Source organism: Neodiprion fabricii, chromosome 1 (genome assembly GCF_021155785.1).
Source record: "Neodiprion fabricii isolate iyNeoFabr1 chromosome 1, iyNeoFabr1.1, whole genome shotgun sequence".
Classification (NCBI taxonomy): Eukaryota; Metazoa; Arthropoda; class Insecta; order Hymenoptera; family Diprionidae; genus Neodiprion; species Neodiprion fabricii.
The window spans coordinates 10533721-10551102 of NC_060239.1; the positions used below are offsets into that span (position 1 = coordinate 10533721).

The window sequence follows — 17382 nt, forward strand, 5'->3', positions numbered from 1 at the left end:
CGGGTCGTACACGTTTCACTCGCTTCGTGAACCGTTGTGAATCGCAGGTTTAAGTCCTCCAACGGTGCCCGGGATTTTTCGAATTTCACTTTCCTTATTCACCGTCGGCCCTCGATCAACGCAGGTAGTTTTCGAGCCCGCATTCGACACGGTGTTTGAGGGTGTGAGGCAGGTGCACTCCGAGTTTCACCCCGGCGATTCTCACATGGCACACGATGCGGCCTCTGTTCTCGTCTTTGTTCCTCTTGAGAATAGTATTCACCTGTCCCTTTCTATCTCCAGCTCGGTGGTAATCGCGGAAAAATGGCCGCACTCGTGGATTTTTTTTTTTTGAAGAAGAAGAAGAAGAAGAAGGACAAGAAGAAACGGATCCTGCGGAACCGGGGGAACAAAGGGCGTCTGATCGCGGTGAAACCTGGGGTTCGCCGGGCGTCCGAAGAAATAGGCGTCCAGGCGGATCAGGCAAAAAGCTCGTGCTACTCGACGCGGAGGGACCGACAGCCCGGAACGACGCAGACTCCCTAGCTAGCAGCTTGGCTCGCTTGGGTCCATCGGTCGGGGCCCAACGTGACGCCAGAGCTCCGTAAAACCTTCGACTCTCAGCCAGCGGCGGTAGGCCGACGACCAATAGCGTAAGCTCCACCAACCTCGAGAATCTTGCACCGGAGAAAGGAGTCGATTCTGGCTCGAGGCCCCGTTACAACTTCCTATCGATATAATAATCTCGAGTACTCTATTATACTACGTATACGCAGTCTATGCTTGGTCCCTAGATATTCCTACGTACGATCTACGCCGGCATGAGTTTATACATTCTTTTCATTAAATATTTTTTTCATTCGAATAAAACACAGTTTTACACAATTATTTTTATCCAAAAAGTCCCCAGTTTGTTACGCACCTGCAGTTTTTCTTCGACAGATGAAAACCGACCGTAACGATATTTGACGACTATATAAATTGAAAAGCTTTTTTTATAACTTACAAATCACTCCGTGAAAGGCGAGTCTTTTAAGTGGAGGAAATTTTAAACTGAGTTTTTTTGAACCCAGCCACCCTTGAAACGCTCGTGCACTTGAGATATTATTATTTTTTCAAGTCGAGGGCCACGAGAGTGTGACAAATATCTGAGGTCTAATGTTTCTTCGTTACATATACGTTGAGAAGGCTTTCATCATTGCTGACATTTTAATGTCACAAGTTTCGACCGAAAGTTATCAAGCTCACGGTCATTGCGTGTATAAAATAAATTAACCTCGCAGGAAGTTCTGAACGATAAGATAAAACCATATGATTATTTTATCACACGCGCATTTCCATATTCTTATGTAACAACGGAAATACGAATCTACACACTTTTGAACTCCGCAAAAACTGTAGAAGTACGTTACGTTCTAATTTTTTTTTCCCGCAGGAATTCAATACGATTGATTAGTATAAGATCTCTGTCCTTACCTTCAAAGCGCAAAAGATGCAAGATTCTCGCATGCAGGCATGTCCAGAAAGTTCGCGAAAACTGCGTCGAAAGATGTCGAGGTGCCACAAGACCTGAAATAAAATTAAACGTACCATTTTAGCCCTTTGAAAGACGAATGACAAAATGTACAGATAAGATTCTCTCGTTACGATTACAGGCTTTGACGCACAATCATTCGATCAAAAATTATACCTTTGAATTCAGTTCAATTTGAAGAATCCTACAAAATATTATAACAACTGCAATTGGAACAAATTTCAATACGATTAAGATCAAATAACTCTCCAACTGCGGCGATGAAAATTGCAGCTTGCTGGCAAAGTAGCCAGGATAAAATTTCCACTGGCAACACGTTTCTTCGATTATGCAGAATATTATATGAAATAACTCATTTTTCACGTTCGTCGTGAGTTCATATTATTTATTTATTTTCGTTCGTATACATAAAGCGACGAATCAGTGGCAAAATCAATGACCGTGAAATAATGTCTTTCTCGCTACGATGAAACTCGCGTTTTAATTATTCGCGCGAACGATAGTCGCGACAAAAAAATAATGTGCTCGTTAAAAACCTGTAATCAGGATGAACAGATCCAACCGTCAATTTCCGTTCCTTGCCTGGAGGATTTAATTATATCACTGACTAGCTTTGCGGACATTTGTAAGAACTTAAATACCGAATGCAAGCAGACCGCTATTACATCGTAAAATAAGGAGAATCATTGTCAGCCGGATGATTGAATAAGGCGCATCCGCAGGGCGTCCCGAAGGCAGAAACGTGACGGAACCGAGCGATCGAGGAACGGAGACCAAGTACACGATGACTGTAAGTGATTTCGACGACCGAGTAAGGCGCTCACCGCGAACCGGCGAACCAAAAATAGAACCGTAAGTGGTTCTCCTACCTGCGAGGCTGATACTACTAATTGCTAATTACGAATAAAGTAAACTGTCGCTTCCGATGGGCTGCTTTAGAGGCAACAACCGAATCGGACTGTTTCGCCCGGTTCGAATAGAGTCGTCAAATATGTTTGCTTTCAATTTTTAACTCCGTCAGATGATCGAGGGACTGCAATTAATGAGAAGAAAATGAACTTATTTTCTTGTAGTAAGCCATTTGCAAAAAACTGAAGCCTTTTCAAGATAGAAGACAGTGCACTGAAAGAAATTTTTAGTTCCGGTTACCGCTCAGTCCTTAACTATTTTAGTTTTTTACCACAATCGAAAAATATACTTATTCGTAGAAAATGAAAATTAGTTTTGTAGCTGTCACCGGAAAGTCTAGTATCCCTTACTATTCTTTCTCATTACGATCACTGTTACTATATTTTCTTGTAACTGTTGCGAAAATTTATGTTAAATGTTAAAGCCTTGTTTAACTAAAAAAGTAGAGTAAACCGGAGAAATTGATTTTGCGTTGCAATTACCAAAAAAAGAATCGACAATAGCGCAAAATGGTTAGGCGTACCTTGTTTTTCGTAATTTCAACAATATTCAAACAGTTTTTTTTAACGATACCTGTTTTACTGAATTTTTATAGTTACTGTAACAAATGAAAATTTTCTCAGTGTGTCCGTAATTTTTTGAAAAACGCTAAGATGGTACAAATATCAATGTGATCCAAGTCTTTCAACTACTTTTCGATACTTGTAAAACAAATATAACGTACGTAAAACCGCGGACATTTATAGAACCCGTGACAAGTAAAATTCTTTCTTGACGTTTGGACTATTTTTCATACGTTTGCGATTGTAAATAATAACGCAATATTTTAAACTCGTGAAACGTGAAATCGTTGCAAAACCGCACCGCGTGTCGAGTTTTCATACGTGCCAATGAATTGTCCCAGCTTGATTGAAACCAAAAGTTGATGTTCGACTCCGAACGATTAGGTATGTAATTCTTTGGGCCAGTCCGATTCGACAATTTGAAAGTCGCGTGGTTGGACTACGCTGTGTACTAGAAGAACCGTTAGTTAGATAGTTAGACGTCCACGCTGACCAATGCTAGCTGGCTAGGTAAGCCTTTGGTGCGTAAGTATAGTACACGTTCTATTTGGTATCCGACGAGGTCCCCGCACACTTATGCGTTATAAACACACGTTAACGCTCGTTGAGACGTGTGCGTGGAGTCCAACACCTTCGTACACCACCAGGTATGCCTGTGTCTCAACATTCTAAGGTGTAACTGCTCAGGCTGCATGGCATATGGGTACAATATGATACCTGGTAGTCGGTAATAATAAACTATATCCATGTGCATATGTACGAGAGTATTCTGTTGAAATGCCGCGAGATTGTTTTCGATCGAAGGACAACTGCTTGGGAAATTCTCGCATATATTTTGCCTGATATTATTTTTACACCGCGGAGGAAATTCATCGTTTATGAATGAGTGTTATTGCTGAAAGGGTATCGTGTAGTAACATTGGTATTTCAACAGTCTTCGACGAATCTCAAAGCTTTGATGCTACTGCAGAGATATCTGTTTGTGGCAAAATATGACAACGAATGCTTCTTCAATTGATTGGCTTGAAAATTATGCAAATTCGATTGAAAATTTTATGAAATTGAGAGCTTGGAATATGAATAAAAAAATTTACCCATCACAATTTTTGTATCAATAATTTTTCATTATTATTATTGGACGATAATTATTAATTGCATTACATGCTCTAAGTATACGACATTTTGGCATTCTGAGAATCGCGCTGCTCAAGCAGAATTAGAATATATGCAACGTTAAGAAAAAATATCGAAAACTGACGCTGATTACTTCCCTCACATATTTTTGACTTTTTTCACCTTGTTTGAGGGTTGATTTATTATGAAAACTTTGTAAATCATTCACGAAGTTTTCTTCATTATAAGAATAGCAGTCAACCTTACAAATTTGGTTCACTTGATTGGAACGAGGTGCGTAAATTTGAAAAATATTTCCATATTCTAAAAATAAAGTTAACGATTAGTCAAAATCAAAATATTGTCGCAAACTATCAGCGATTGATGCATTCGCCCATCCGTAAAACTTACAATTAACAGCAACGGTTGAGTTGTGTGTTTGACCTATTCGGTGCAAATAGTTTCATAATAATTTTATTACCGTTCTCAATGAAACGCCTAGACACGCTTCATATGATCTGAAATAAATTGAAAGGCGGAAAGATAATCAATTTACTGCGAATGTGCGCATTAATCACATCTAGTTTCAACGATTTTCAATCAGGCAATAATTCTACTTCCCATTTCAGCGGTCGAGTTTATAACAACATGCTTATTTCGTAGTCTGGCAGTTGTTCGACGCATGATTGCTCTCCATATTTCCTAACTCGACAATATATTGTGTGACGAGGGACGAAAGCGAAGCAACTGTGAACCGCGAATGCGTGAACCCATATCCTTACAACACTGAGATGAAATCGGCTACTTTCGTCTCGCTAAACTGCTAAGCAAACTTCAAGGGCCCACTTTTCGTGCACTCGTGATAAATATTGTATTTACCAAAATTTCTTACACGCCTTACACTGCTGGTCCCACATTCTCACATCCACGCAACAATGGCAATATATATATATTTTTTTTTCTCTTATTATAAGCGTCCGATTCCATTCTCTCTCTTTCTCTCGCTTAGATCCCGTTCTCTGCCGTTGAACAGAGCAACGAGTGAATCGAAGTCAAAACGAGAATCAATCATTTGGAAGGACCAGAAGACGTTGACACACGCGATTTCTCCCATCGCCACAAGATAAGACTTTAAATAAACAAAGCGCCGAGATCCTTGACTCGGCACGTAGTCCGATGTGGTTAACGGGAAGAAGACCGAATCGTGAGAATGACGGATCTCCAACCAACAATTTCCCCAGACCCTGACTCTTCCAACTCTAGTATAAAATCATCGGGATAAAAATCCGGAACAAGAGGAAGTAGAAAGATTTCAAAAAGAAACCAAAATCCCACATGCAGCTGTACAGATGACAATATAAAACGAACCTTGGCGATCTGGAAGAGCGCCTGTCTCCTGACAGGTTTTTCCTGCTTCATCCTTGCGCGTACAGGTGTCTGAAGTCCCGGCGAGATTCGAAGGAATATTTTTCCGTCAAATGTTGGGCCCGCGGTTCGGCATCGCGTCGGATACGACGCAAAAGCGATAAACCAACAACAACAACAACAACAAGCAACAATGAAAACGCGTCGTTCCTCCTCCTCTCTCTCTCTCTGTCTATCTATACTCGGGTTCTCTGGCGCGGGCGTCACTCCAACAATGCCGGGGTTGGGCCTTCGGCCGCGAATCGAACGACGCCAGCGCCCGATTCCCCGCCGGCGGACAGGTTGGCAACTAAACTCAAAGCTCTATACTCGAAGCAATGCTCGCCCTGTAGCAAGCCGCCGATTTCCGGGCCCCGCGACGCCTCGGTCCTCGGTTGTACTACACGCTACTACGCGGCCTGGCGCGTTCGGGCCTCGGGCCGGTTCGTTGCGGCCATTTTTACTACGGGGCCTCATCTCGCGTGGGTGGGGGACGCAGGGTTCACCGACAAAGGGGGCCGGAGGGGGAGAATTTTACGCTACGATACGCTCTCACCGAATATCCCCCCTTCTCTAACCTTCCGGGTTACTATAATGTATGGTTGCGCAATTATCGCGGACAATTTTGTTGTCCCCCTGAGACATGCTTCGGTTCAAAGGTTGTAGGTTTGTACGCTGGTACCAGGAATCAAGGATGCTTGTTTCAATTCATTATTTTGTCATGTTACAACTTTTGGGGGGGGAGGGGGGGGGGGGAGCGTTTTGCGCTGTTGATACAAGTGGGTACAACTCGAATTTCGTAAAATCGTTCCGATGAATGGAAAACTGGTTTTCAAGCCAGTTTACGATTAATCTTAACATCGTTCGATGGTTTAATTTTTTTGCCGTTTATAATGGAAATTGGTGATCTTGGTGCACGCTTGCCAGCGGAATTTCAAAAACTTTTTACGTAATCTGTTTGTGGCGTCTGTTTTTCGATAAGTCCAAAACCCAAACTGTATACTATCAACAGAACGTTAAAATTTTTCGTTGAACAGTGTATCCGAAATAATACTTGTACCGACTTGGTATTTCGTCTTCTCTTGTTATTGAAAGAACCAAAATTCTCGTATCCCAATATTGGAGTTTGATGCGTTTCGCTACGTAATAATGGAATATCATAGCAATGACTGCTGTGTGATTTGCGCCATGATCAAGTGTCTATTATATTTCATTACAAGGATTTTAGTAACTGCAGAAAAAAGATTTACCGAATCAGATGAAGTCTGAATACATGAAAATTCAATTTTTCATGCTCTCTGAGCACTGCCCAAAAATTTCTGGTAGTTAACAAAAGTGATCACACTTTATCCGAATGGCAAAAATGTTCTATTTTCGGTAAAAGTCAAGATAGAGACGATACAGCGTATTCGATTAACATTGGATGCATGTAATCATGTCGACTTGGACATGGGATGCGATTCCGGAAACTCATGCGAGATCGCATAATACTCGTATTTACATAAAACAGCAAAACTGTTCCAGACCAAACATCCACCGACTCAACATATTTTACGTCAAGGGCTTTGACCGCGACAATGATTAGTAGGGAAAAATTCACAACCCGGATATAAGAATACATATTACACGGTATAAGATCTGTCGATCATAAATCCCAGATCGTATTTGAATACAGTACAGAATATACCTTGAAAACAGCCTTCTGACGCGCTTCAGCAAACCCGGTAACCGCATTACGGTATCTTAATACAAACGGACGAAATTTACCTCCATGTAGATACTATTCGCCTTGTTATGTTATAATTCATGATAAGAACAGAGGAAGCAAGCTGGATGCATGTAACATTAGAGGAGTTCATTGCACTCTGAAATATCAAGAAGATTGATTTTATTGCATAATACCTCAGTTTCGAGATTTCGTAATGTCACAAACAATTTTGAGGATGGAAGAAGCTTGGCGCGATCATTTTTATCAAAAAGCCTAGAAAACCGCTCAAAATTGCACTGCTCTTTCAGCAAACTCCTTTCTTAGCAGCGTAATTTATATATATATATATATATATATATATATATAAAACACAGCGGCGTCCGGTTGTACTTGAAAAGATTTCGAGTAACATAAAACTGAGACTCGGATAGCCGAGAGGCGAGTTAAAAGGTCACAGACGGTTCTCAGAATCGGTTGAATCTGTCGAGTCTCAAAGCGTACAATGGTTAGGCAGATCATTTCTGGTTCGCAGGCCCAGCCTGCAGGACCCTCGGCAGTCTGGATAGTGTAAAGATCTCGGGAACAGCGTGACCGTGTCTAGGGGTCTCGGATAATTGCAGTGATTCCTTCTCTTTCGGTATACATCTCTTTTCTTTTCTCGTTTATTTTTCTTCCTAGGAGCCGTTGCCTCGGTCAAGCCGAGGCCCATTTTCGGCGCTGTCTTGAGATATCTCCGTTTCTTTCAAGTATTCCTCCTTACGGGGAGGTACCTTGATACGTATCACGAGACGAGAGACAGACCTACTCAAAATTCCGTATCGGGTTCCCCCCCTTTGCGAAGAGGCGTGAGAACATCGAAGATTACACTCTGACGCTCTTGCGTAGATGCGTGGGCGGGAGTTGTACGACTTACAGATTTTTCTCAAAATCGAGTTAACGCGTCACCGGATATCATCTTTTTCCCAGGCACCACTGATGCTGCAATAATTGCCCCGGCGAGACTGCTGTGAATTTATTCGTCGCCAAATTCACCTCATTTCGCGTGGGTGCGCCATTAACAAATATCAACACACCGATTCAAGACTTACCAAACGCTTGACGATCGCTGTTTTTACTCAAAGCTCGCGCTTTTACGTTAAATTATTCCACACGGAGATCAGGTTTTACATATTTGCTCAAATGTAAATATTCGTTGAATCTTGTAGTAGTTTTTAACTGTCGTTATTGTGTGAAAACATTGAATATATACATCGTTTTCGGGGACTGTACAGGACTTTTTAAATCCCCGTAAAACGTGGACTTTTGCAGCATCAGTTGACTATGACAAACGAAATAGAAGGAAAACAGATTCAAAAACATGCTTAAATTCTTCCAAAGTTAAGAGTCTTTAGCCTCGTGATAAAAATCTGCGATACGAAAGCTGAGCCTTTTTGATCGAGAAGTTTGTCCGATCTCAATTGTTAGAATCTGCAACGCTTTAAAAAAGGAAGCTTCTATTATGCAAACAGGTACATCCTTGCGAAATCTCTTTTGCGTAGCTCACTTGAAATCGAATTTCTACAGCCTTCTTGATCGATTATAGAGGAAGAGATACACGGCAGATACGTCAGCGCGAAGCGAAAGGCTTCAAAGAACGTTTTGCATGAATAAGTTTTGCTGCAGCACTGCGCGTAGCCAGCTGGCTCATCTTCGTTCTGTAAGATTGCGAAATATCGTCCCCGAGAAACCTGCGGCAGTCGCAGTTTCCTTATACACATAACATAGCTTACTCCTGGTTGTAATTCAAACCATATAGATATATATCATTTGGCAACGGAACTTTTAGTCGGGTTATAACGATTTATCGTACCGTCGTACGTTCTCGGTTTGTTACGCAACGACGAAATGTTAACCGTGTAACTCCTGCACTTCCTAAAACCGTTACGTACTTATTTTGCACTGTCTTGTTAAGATAACTGAGTTTACCGATATTGTGCGAAGCGATTTGGAAAATATTTGGCGGGATTTCTTTTCCGTGACACAAATCGTCCCAATAACAAGTAATCTCAGTAAACGAAGAGACTGTACTATAAGAACAACTGAAATTTTCAAAACTTCAACACGGCGAATCCGTTCAGCAAACCCAAAAGCTGTTGCGTAACGTTTTTTAACCGTATTCGAGCAATTCTTAAATTTTTGTCCACCATGTTAGATCCACCATCTCGAATTTCCAAAAGCTGATTTCAGATTCGTAGTCAGCGATCCAAGAAACCATGGAAGACGATCTCGTTATAAAAGTTGACTGAGTACAACAATGTGCGACTCAAAGATTTAATGCCTTAACCTTCCGACTAACTTGTTTTCGATCCGAACCAAATTGCGAGTTCGATTCTATACGTATCACGTGAAAATGACCGGCGATTTAGCCGACGTGTGAAAATAGATTTATTGTCACATAACTCGCACAGAATCTAACTCGTATTTCGTTTCGGACCGAAAAGAAGTTGGCCGGAGGGTTGAGTCGTTAATGAATATTACTGTACCTTGGAAACAGGCAACAACAATCAGTCAGGTAAGAAACAGAAGAAATAAGAATGAAAAATGAGCCCAGAGGGTCTTTGGGCTGGAATTTCCGAGAGACCTGCGTACGCATGATCCATCCGACTTATGATACTCGGCCATTTGCTTAGGCGCTGGTCGAGGGTGGAGGTTTACTTTGGGCTGCGCTAACAAAAGTAGCAAGGTGCATCGTTCGCCCCTATCCAGACAGCCAAGGGCAGGTAGATTTATGCGCCCAAACCTAAACGCCCCTACCTGTTTTCGGCTCCGTGAGCTCGAACCTAACGACAGGTTGACCTGTCTCGACATTCGGTGCACGGATTATAGGTGTTGGCACTCGGGAGAGCAGGAGGGCCCATGGCCATCCTTGTACTGTACGGTGTGGTGTACCTGTTCACCCTTCTTTACAGTTGTTCAATGGCACAAGCGTAGCTGACAGCACCAACGACTGCACTGAGGAAAATGTAATTTGCTATGTATAGTTGCTGGAACATTCCAGTCGAATGCTCAAACCTATCGTTGCGATATTACGTTTCAATACCGTTGGAATGGAATCGTAAGAAAATGTGGTATGTGTAACTATTTCGGCGCTGTTAAAGTTCATCAATATCAGTTTAATGTTCCACCAGGATCAAATTGTGACTATAGGTACGAAAAAATAGTGTACGAATAACCGTAATTATGAGAAACAGCAAGACGTACTATTTTCTCTGATTACAGCTAGAAAACTCATCTTCATTTTGTACTCTAGGAACCGTATTTTTTAATTGTGATGAAAAACATTTTCGATAAACTCTTGACGACTGTATAATAGCCAAAACTAGAAATTTTCTGCCGCTGACAAAAATAACCAGTTCCCAATGACGATTCCATTTTTAGTTCAATATTGTTTGGTTTATAGGGTATTGATTTTTATACCATAAATTCGATTTACGTTTGATCTACTTCGTAATAAAATGTATAGAATTAGCACCTGCTCAAGAAATTCACCTTATATATTTCTTGAACTCTTCAATAGTATACAATCCATAAATTCAAGGTTTTTAGAAAAGGTATGAAAAAAAATACCACTCGAGTTAATTTTTCCAAATTTCCTATCATTTCACTGACGATATAGGATAAAAAAGGATGCCGAATTTTCTCAATATTGAATTGGTATTAATCGAAATATTTAACGAAATATTTTTATTACTAAAACCAAAAAAGTATGCTGTTCGCTTCCCTTGTTTCATTTCAATTTCCTCTTAAAATAATCGGAACTTCCGCTTGTTCGCTTAAACAATGAATCCTCAAATGTATCGCTATTTATCTTACTACTCCGGTAAAAGATCCTAAACAACGATAAAATTTGCCGAAATTTGCATGTAGATACAAACCGTTGAGGAGCACTGAAGATTAAAGATTTCAACACCTTCCGCAGAACGGTACCGAAATACGTATCCAAAAACCGATTCTGCACGTTGTTAATCGACTTGTGATTGGGGTGCCAGTTTACTTAATTTTTTCTTCCTTTACTAGTCGTTCAAACTTATCGCCCCACCCATCTACTCCTATCCGAACGATCTGAACAAATTATATTCCCCGGCGTTTTACATGCACTAATTACTTAATCTGAAACGACTTTCCTACTTCAAGACTGAGTCTGTTTCCACTTGCTGGGAGCGTAAAAATTCAGTGATTCAAAAAATGCGATGAGCATGTAATAAATTTAGCTGATGATATTTTGTGAAAATTTCCAAAATTAGACATTTTGAATATTTTCCCGACCAATCTATCAAACATGACAAAATGCATAAAGAGCCCTGAATCCTTGGATTTCTGATGAACAAAATTCTAACATCATGCGTGAGATGGCAATATTACACGTATACACATATATACATGAACAAAAATTTGTTAAAAATATACGGCGCCTGCTGCCGGGTGAAAATCAAGGAGCAGACAATTGAAGATGGGTCTGAAAAGTGGCTCCTCCGAGGACGGAGCCTCGATGTAACCTTTCTTTTCTGGTCCTGCACGACTACTCTGTAGCAGCATCCCATCTCCCCGATGAGTTCACGTTGAGTAGATGCGTCCTCGCTCACCAAGTGCCGCGCGCACGTGCGACGATCAAAAAGGAAGAAAAAGAAAAAGAAAAGGAATAAGAAGAAGAGGAAGAGGAATAAGAGTACAAAAAGAACGACGCGAAACTGGTTCTCCTCTTCTCACCGTCTAGAAACTTCATCTTATGGTATAACCCTTGTACCAACGCTTCTATACATCGGCATAATTATAGACGTGCACAAGGCTTTGGTCTAGTAGTCATCGTGAGCCTAGGAACCATCTAGCCGATCTTTTACACGCGAAATCATTTACACAAGCATAAATCGCATGCACTCTTATGCCTGAGTGAAGTTTTTCTCCCCGTAATTTTTTGCCGGAGTTGATGAGAAGGATGTAGATTTATTTATGTACTTAAAAAAAAAAAATAAAAATTTCTTTAGCTAGTCCTACACTCCTGCTTGACTAACCAAAATGACACTCGTTCCAGATTTTCGAGTTATTCGCGTTAACGAAAAAGTGCAATAAATTTTTCTTCGCGCCCTACGTGACGAGTGGAAAAGGTTTGACAACCCCGGTCCATTTTTTGTCTTCACATCTTTATGAAATTCTACTTGACTATGCAAGCTTGCTGCTTACGGACGATTCATTTAATCCTAATTCGGAAAAAATCTTCACCCATTTTACAATACGGCGTACAAGTTGAGCGTCGATCGTCTTACGTAAAAAAATGTGATTACGGGCCGAGTTGAGAGACGAGATGGTGGGTGAACGAAAGCAAAGTAAACGGATCTTTTGATCAAGAATGAAAATTTCGCAAGTGAATCTTCAGCTCCTTTCAGCCGATTCTTACTCAACGTAAATAATTCCAGTGACCCGTTACGAGGCTAGAGGCTTCTGGCCTAGGCGTAAATATCGAGGGAGGATGGATCGTTAATCACACGCGGTGATCCGAGGTGAATAATGGTGAATAATATAACGTATATTCAACGTCGAGCCGAGTCCCTGACGCGAGGCTATCGTAGTACGGCGTGAAGGAGGAAAGTGAACGAGAGAAGGAGGACGGAGGAGGACCGGTTTACTCTCCGAGTGACTCTAGTCGACAACCGGCAGGGGGCAGCCATCCAGCAGCACCCGGGGCACGCTAGCCCTGTTACGAGGAAACCGGTTCCGAGATTCGAACTGGAGTAAAAGTTTATCGCAATACACTCGCGCCCCGAAGATCGGAGAAAAAACTTTCCTATCCTGCACATGACAATGGACGATAGACTGAGGGCCCTTTCCTCCCCTTCCAAAAACGAAACAAGCAAAAAGCCAAAAGCGACACAAGCAAGTAATGAGAAAAACATTCGTCAGATCGGAGATCGGTAAGCAAAAGCTGCTGGTTTTGCAAAGAGACAAAGAACTCTCTGGGATTGACCAAAAATTTATACTCCTTGTTAAGTTTATTACGAAATAATCGGACATTGAATACTTATCGTGTTATCGAATCCGTAAACTAAGAAAGCCTCTTCGATAATGCTAAAATGTATGCAAAGTACCGCAGTTATAAACAAGAGCTTGGATATCGATGCTTTATTACGAATCTTCTGAATATGATTACAAATCTAGTAAATTTGTCTAATTTTACTCTACGATGTATTATTTTATTCAAAAGACTATTTTCCACAAAGCCATTGGAACACATTTTTTATTCGGTAGGAAATTCAATGTCGACATTTGTTGATTACGATCGGAATTGGTGCAATATTGTAAAATTAAACATCTAACGATACCAACAAGATAAAACAAAGTCTTACAGTAAATTTGTGGAAATCGAACAAATCTACTATATTTTTCGCAATTTCGAAGTGATTGAAAATTGGATGTCTTTTGTTTACAATTCCTGGATCAATTATTTTCATACTTCTGAAGAGATCTTCATGACTTACAGATGAAATAATCTGGCATTGACTCCAACGTACGACAATCTCGAATAACATCGATAAGTATCAATTTTTGGCAAACCTTAACCTCCTTACTAGGTTTTCCAAATCCCGTTGGTGAAAATCGAGGTACTACACACAAAACGCGCGGGATCTTTTCCGGCGTCGGCGTCGGCAGCTTGGTTTCCTATTGGTCGAGTGGTTGGCAGGAGAGTTCGGCGAAGGAAACGGTTGGATTTGAAAGACCAATCGGCGGAGGATCTTGACCCGCCACCATCTTGGCTCGGGCCTTGAGTTCCTGGTCCTTGCTGAGGAACAGAAGAGGGGGGCGCAGGACAAACCGAGAATCGGTTTGTACACACGGAGCTTTGAACTGGTTCTCGTACTCTCGTACGATCGAAGTACGGACCGGTCCACTTTGGTTCTCTGCTTAATTTACCCCGCAAATTGATCGTACGGTCGATTTTCGCGCGAACTTAGTCGATCCGGAGCGTTTAAAGCCCTCGGGCACCAAACGTGAAGCAGCAGAGATCTTTTTCATTGTCGGTAGCAAATTATATTTCGTTTATTATTATCATTTCTTACTAGCTTTTCGAACGGAGTTTTTATTCACCGCTACTACCTTACTTCGTCATTTTTACAAGCGGTGTTGAATATCGCTTGATGAATTTTTTCTAAACATTTTCGGCGAACGATTCGTCACGCGTTATTCTTGATGGATGTATTGTTCAAGTCTAAATGGCGCGTGAATTTTTTTGCGCCACACTATTTCGCGTTTGTATGCTTTTCTCCTCATTAGAAAATTTTATCTCGACGAAGCGAGAAGTGATTTTTCGATTCCAATTCACTGAAAGAGAAAAACTCTGAATCGAATTGACTTCGTTTGGTATGAAAATCGTTACGAAACTTTTCGTACTTGTATTCAAATTTCATTTCAGATCGAAAATGGCCGACGAAGTTTACGAGAAATTAATAATAATTATACCCAGAACCCGATCGCTGATTTACAACTACGCGTTGTTGACCTTTCTTACGGGTCCAGCGGATGTTCGTATCAATATCCAAGAATACAGGCATATTATATTCCGCTCGTTAACTTATAACGCTATTTTCAAGATATTGCGTAACTCTTAATTGAATATTTATTCATGGATACATATTTTACGACTCCGATATCTATTCGCGTGCAATGGCTGCTACCACATAGCTCGTGCCTAATAATCAATGAGCGTTTCGGCACGCGGTTAGGGTAATTTGGTATATTTATCGTAATTCGTGTTATCCATTATTCGGAATATGTTTTAACTGACAAGTCAATTTCTTGCGGTATAAAGCAGACGTGAATTTCAATTCGCTTGTGTGAGCTCACCAATTTTCATCATCGTAACATCCTCTCGCTAATTAATCCCATTTCATCGTGCATGTGTAAATTCACACGCGTATATATATAGTATCGTTTTATAAAAGGAATATTGCGAAAATCCCCGTTTGTTAATTTCAGCAACATATACGTGTCTGGAAAATCAGAAGCTGTTACGCTGATTTCAAATTTCTCATTTTAACTCGCGGTTTTTCAGATAATTCGGATAAACTATGAAACTGAAAGATAGTTCGATGATTTCTCGCCCGGTGAAGCTTGACGATTATTTTTAGACCCCTGCCCGTACCTTCGACACCGACGATTACGTTGAATTGCAGCCAACAAAAATATCAGATATCAGCTACGATTAGATTTTGATTATTGTGCGGGTTGGTCGGAACGTTTACACGCACCATAGACTTTTTCTACGCACCATCGCGCACGAGTCCTTATTCTCTTTTGTGCATCGGGGGTGCAGGATGTGGATTCTCACGGACATTCAAGCGTCCCGCCTGTTTACCCCCACGCAGAAGATCTATCAGCTAAATGGTTTGAACTCGAAGAGCTTCCGAGTTCGAAGCTTGTTAGTAAGTAAATTGTCTTCTTAACGAGTGTAAGTTTGAATTTTACGTATGAATAATTGACATTGTCACGATGCACGCTTTTCGAAGTTATACGAGCAGGTATACATCAGCAACTTATATAATCTACGACGATCGAAACAACTCTTAATAAATTTTAAAGAAAGTTACAAACAACTGTAACTCTAAAACGAAGAGTGAAATTTTGAATCCATGTCAATATTGCAACACATTTCATTACCCGACATTAATTCTCCATACACGTTAAATTCCCTCACTAACAAACAAACAAAATATCATCAATCTTTCCAAAATCTTGAGGTTTCTTTATCGCAGACCGCTCTACCGTTTCCTGGCTCGAAACAATTACGTATATCCAGACCCTTGGCCATTGGCATTGGAAAGACGCGGTTCCGGCGTAGACTTCCGGTTATAACCCCCCCCCCCCCCCCCCCCAGTTTACTACTACCGTGTACTAGCGCACCTGTGCTAGGTACCTACCCGATGGTCACGGTAGGTACACCACGTGAGAACGATTTGGCGAGTAGACCTCCGCGTCGTGGTTCACCCTAGAATATCATCGGACTAACTCGAGACGCAAACGGCGGGGATGAGGATCCCATCGCTTTCATTTCCTCCGTCAAACTCGGTGACGATCCCAATTTTTCGTGCAAATTTTTGTGGAGTTTTCAACTCGTTACAGGATTTAATTTTCATTTCAGCCGAGTTTCAATGTTGCCCCGATCGCGAGGGTGATCTGTGTTTTTGCAATTACGTAGAGTCATCCGGCTGGATGACGAATCGAGTCTTGAATCATTGATTGAATCAGTTACGAAACACGCGTGGGAACAAAGCAGTTGACCCATTTCGACTCGGTCGGTTTTTGTTTTTTGTTTTGTTTGTTTTTTGTGCTACAGAAAAGTATTGAGATTTTTTCAAATGTTTGTATTATTCACGGCTCGAACAATAATATGCAGGAGTTACTTTTTAATGGGTCATTAATCAAGACCGGAGACTGTGAAACTTTTTTTCACTATTCAAAGAGAGAGTGTCTGTTCAACAACAATTCTTCTCACGAATAATTACGGATTATAACAATGCCTGTCCTAATATTGGATAACAGAATAAAACTGAAGACTTGGATTGAATTCTCATATTAACTTGTCTCTGTTTTTTTTTTTTTTTAACACAAAATAAGATACTCGAGAGAAATATCAATGGTCTCCTGAGTAGGCAATCAAACAATAAATGTTGTCTCATCTTCAAAAAAGTAAATTGATTTTTTTTTTCGAAACTAAAAGTAGTACGGAAACTAGTAGAAATAATTTCACATTAAAAGAGACCCCGTTTGGTTCCGCTTCAACTCCTCTGTCAAAAATATTCTCAAGCCCGGCACGTAACGAGATTCAAGTGTGTAATTACTTCGTATTAGCTAGACTCGGATGGACGTGAAACTTACACATTTGAATGCACATTCACGCCCTGCATGCGTAGGGCATGCATGTATGTAAAAATATACACTTGATTGCTACGTGTGCGTAATACACACGCGTTTACGGCTAGATCGTATCGTCGATGATAGTGAACGTGAAGGTGTGAATGGCGTATCAGCTTCTGCTGACTCCTGCGGGATGGATGGAACACCCTGGGAGGCGCCATCCAGCTCCCACGTCGTTCACTGAGCGTGTCCGCATGTAAGCGGGCAAGATAAAGCCAAGAGGTCGACGT

At 41.0% G+C, this 17382-nt stretch overlaps 1 protein-coding gene across 3 annotated transcripts in view; it reads right to left on the reverse strand.

Annotated features, from left to right (window-relative positions):
* LOC124186828 overlaps positions 1-17382 on the reverse strand; it is a 65908-nt gene that overhangs the window by 13521 nt on the left and 35005 nt on the right. The window contains exons 1-2 of one of the 3 annotated variants that reach the window (XM_046578883.1): positions 10004-10072; positions 1456-1548 (exon numbers count right to left, since the gene is read on the reverse strand). In XM_046578883.1, coding sequence (XP_046434839.1) covers positions 1456-1548; positions 10004-10057 — 147 coding nt within the window. In that variant the 5' untranslated portion in view covers positions 10058-10072. Of the gene's footprint in view, positions 1-1455; positions 1549-5466; positions 5870-10003; positions 10073-17382 lie in introns of those variants that run through there. The other 2 variants (XM_046578892.1, XM_046578864.1) reach the window with 2 other exon arrangements.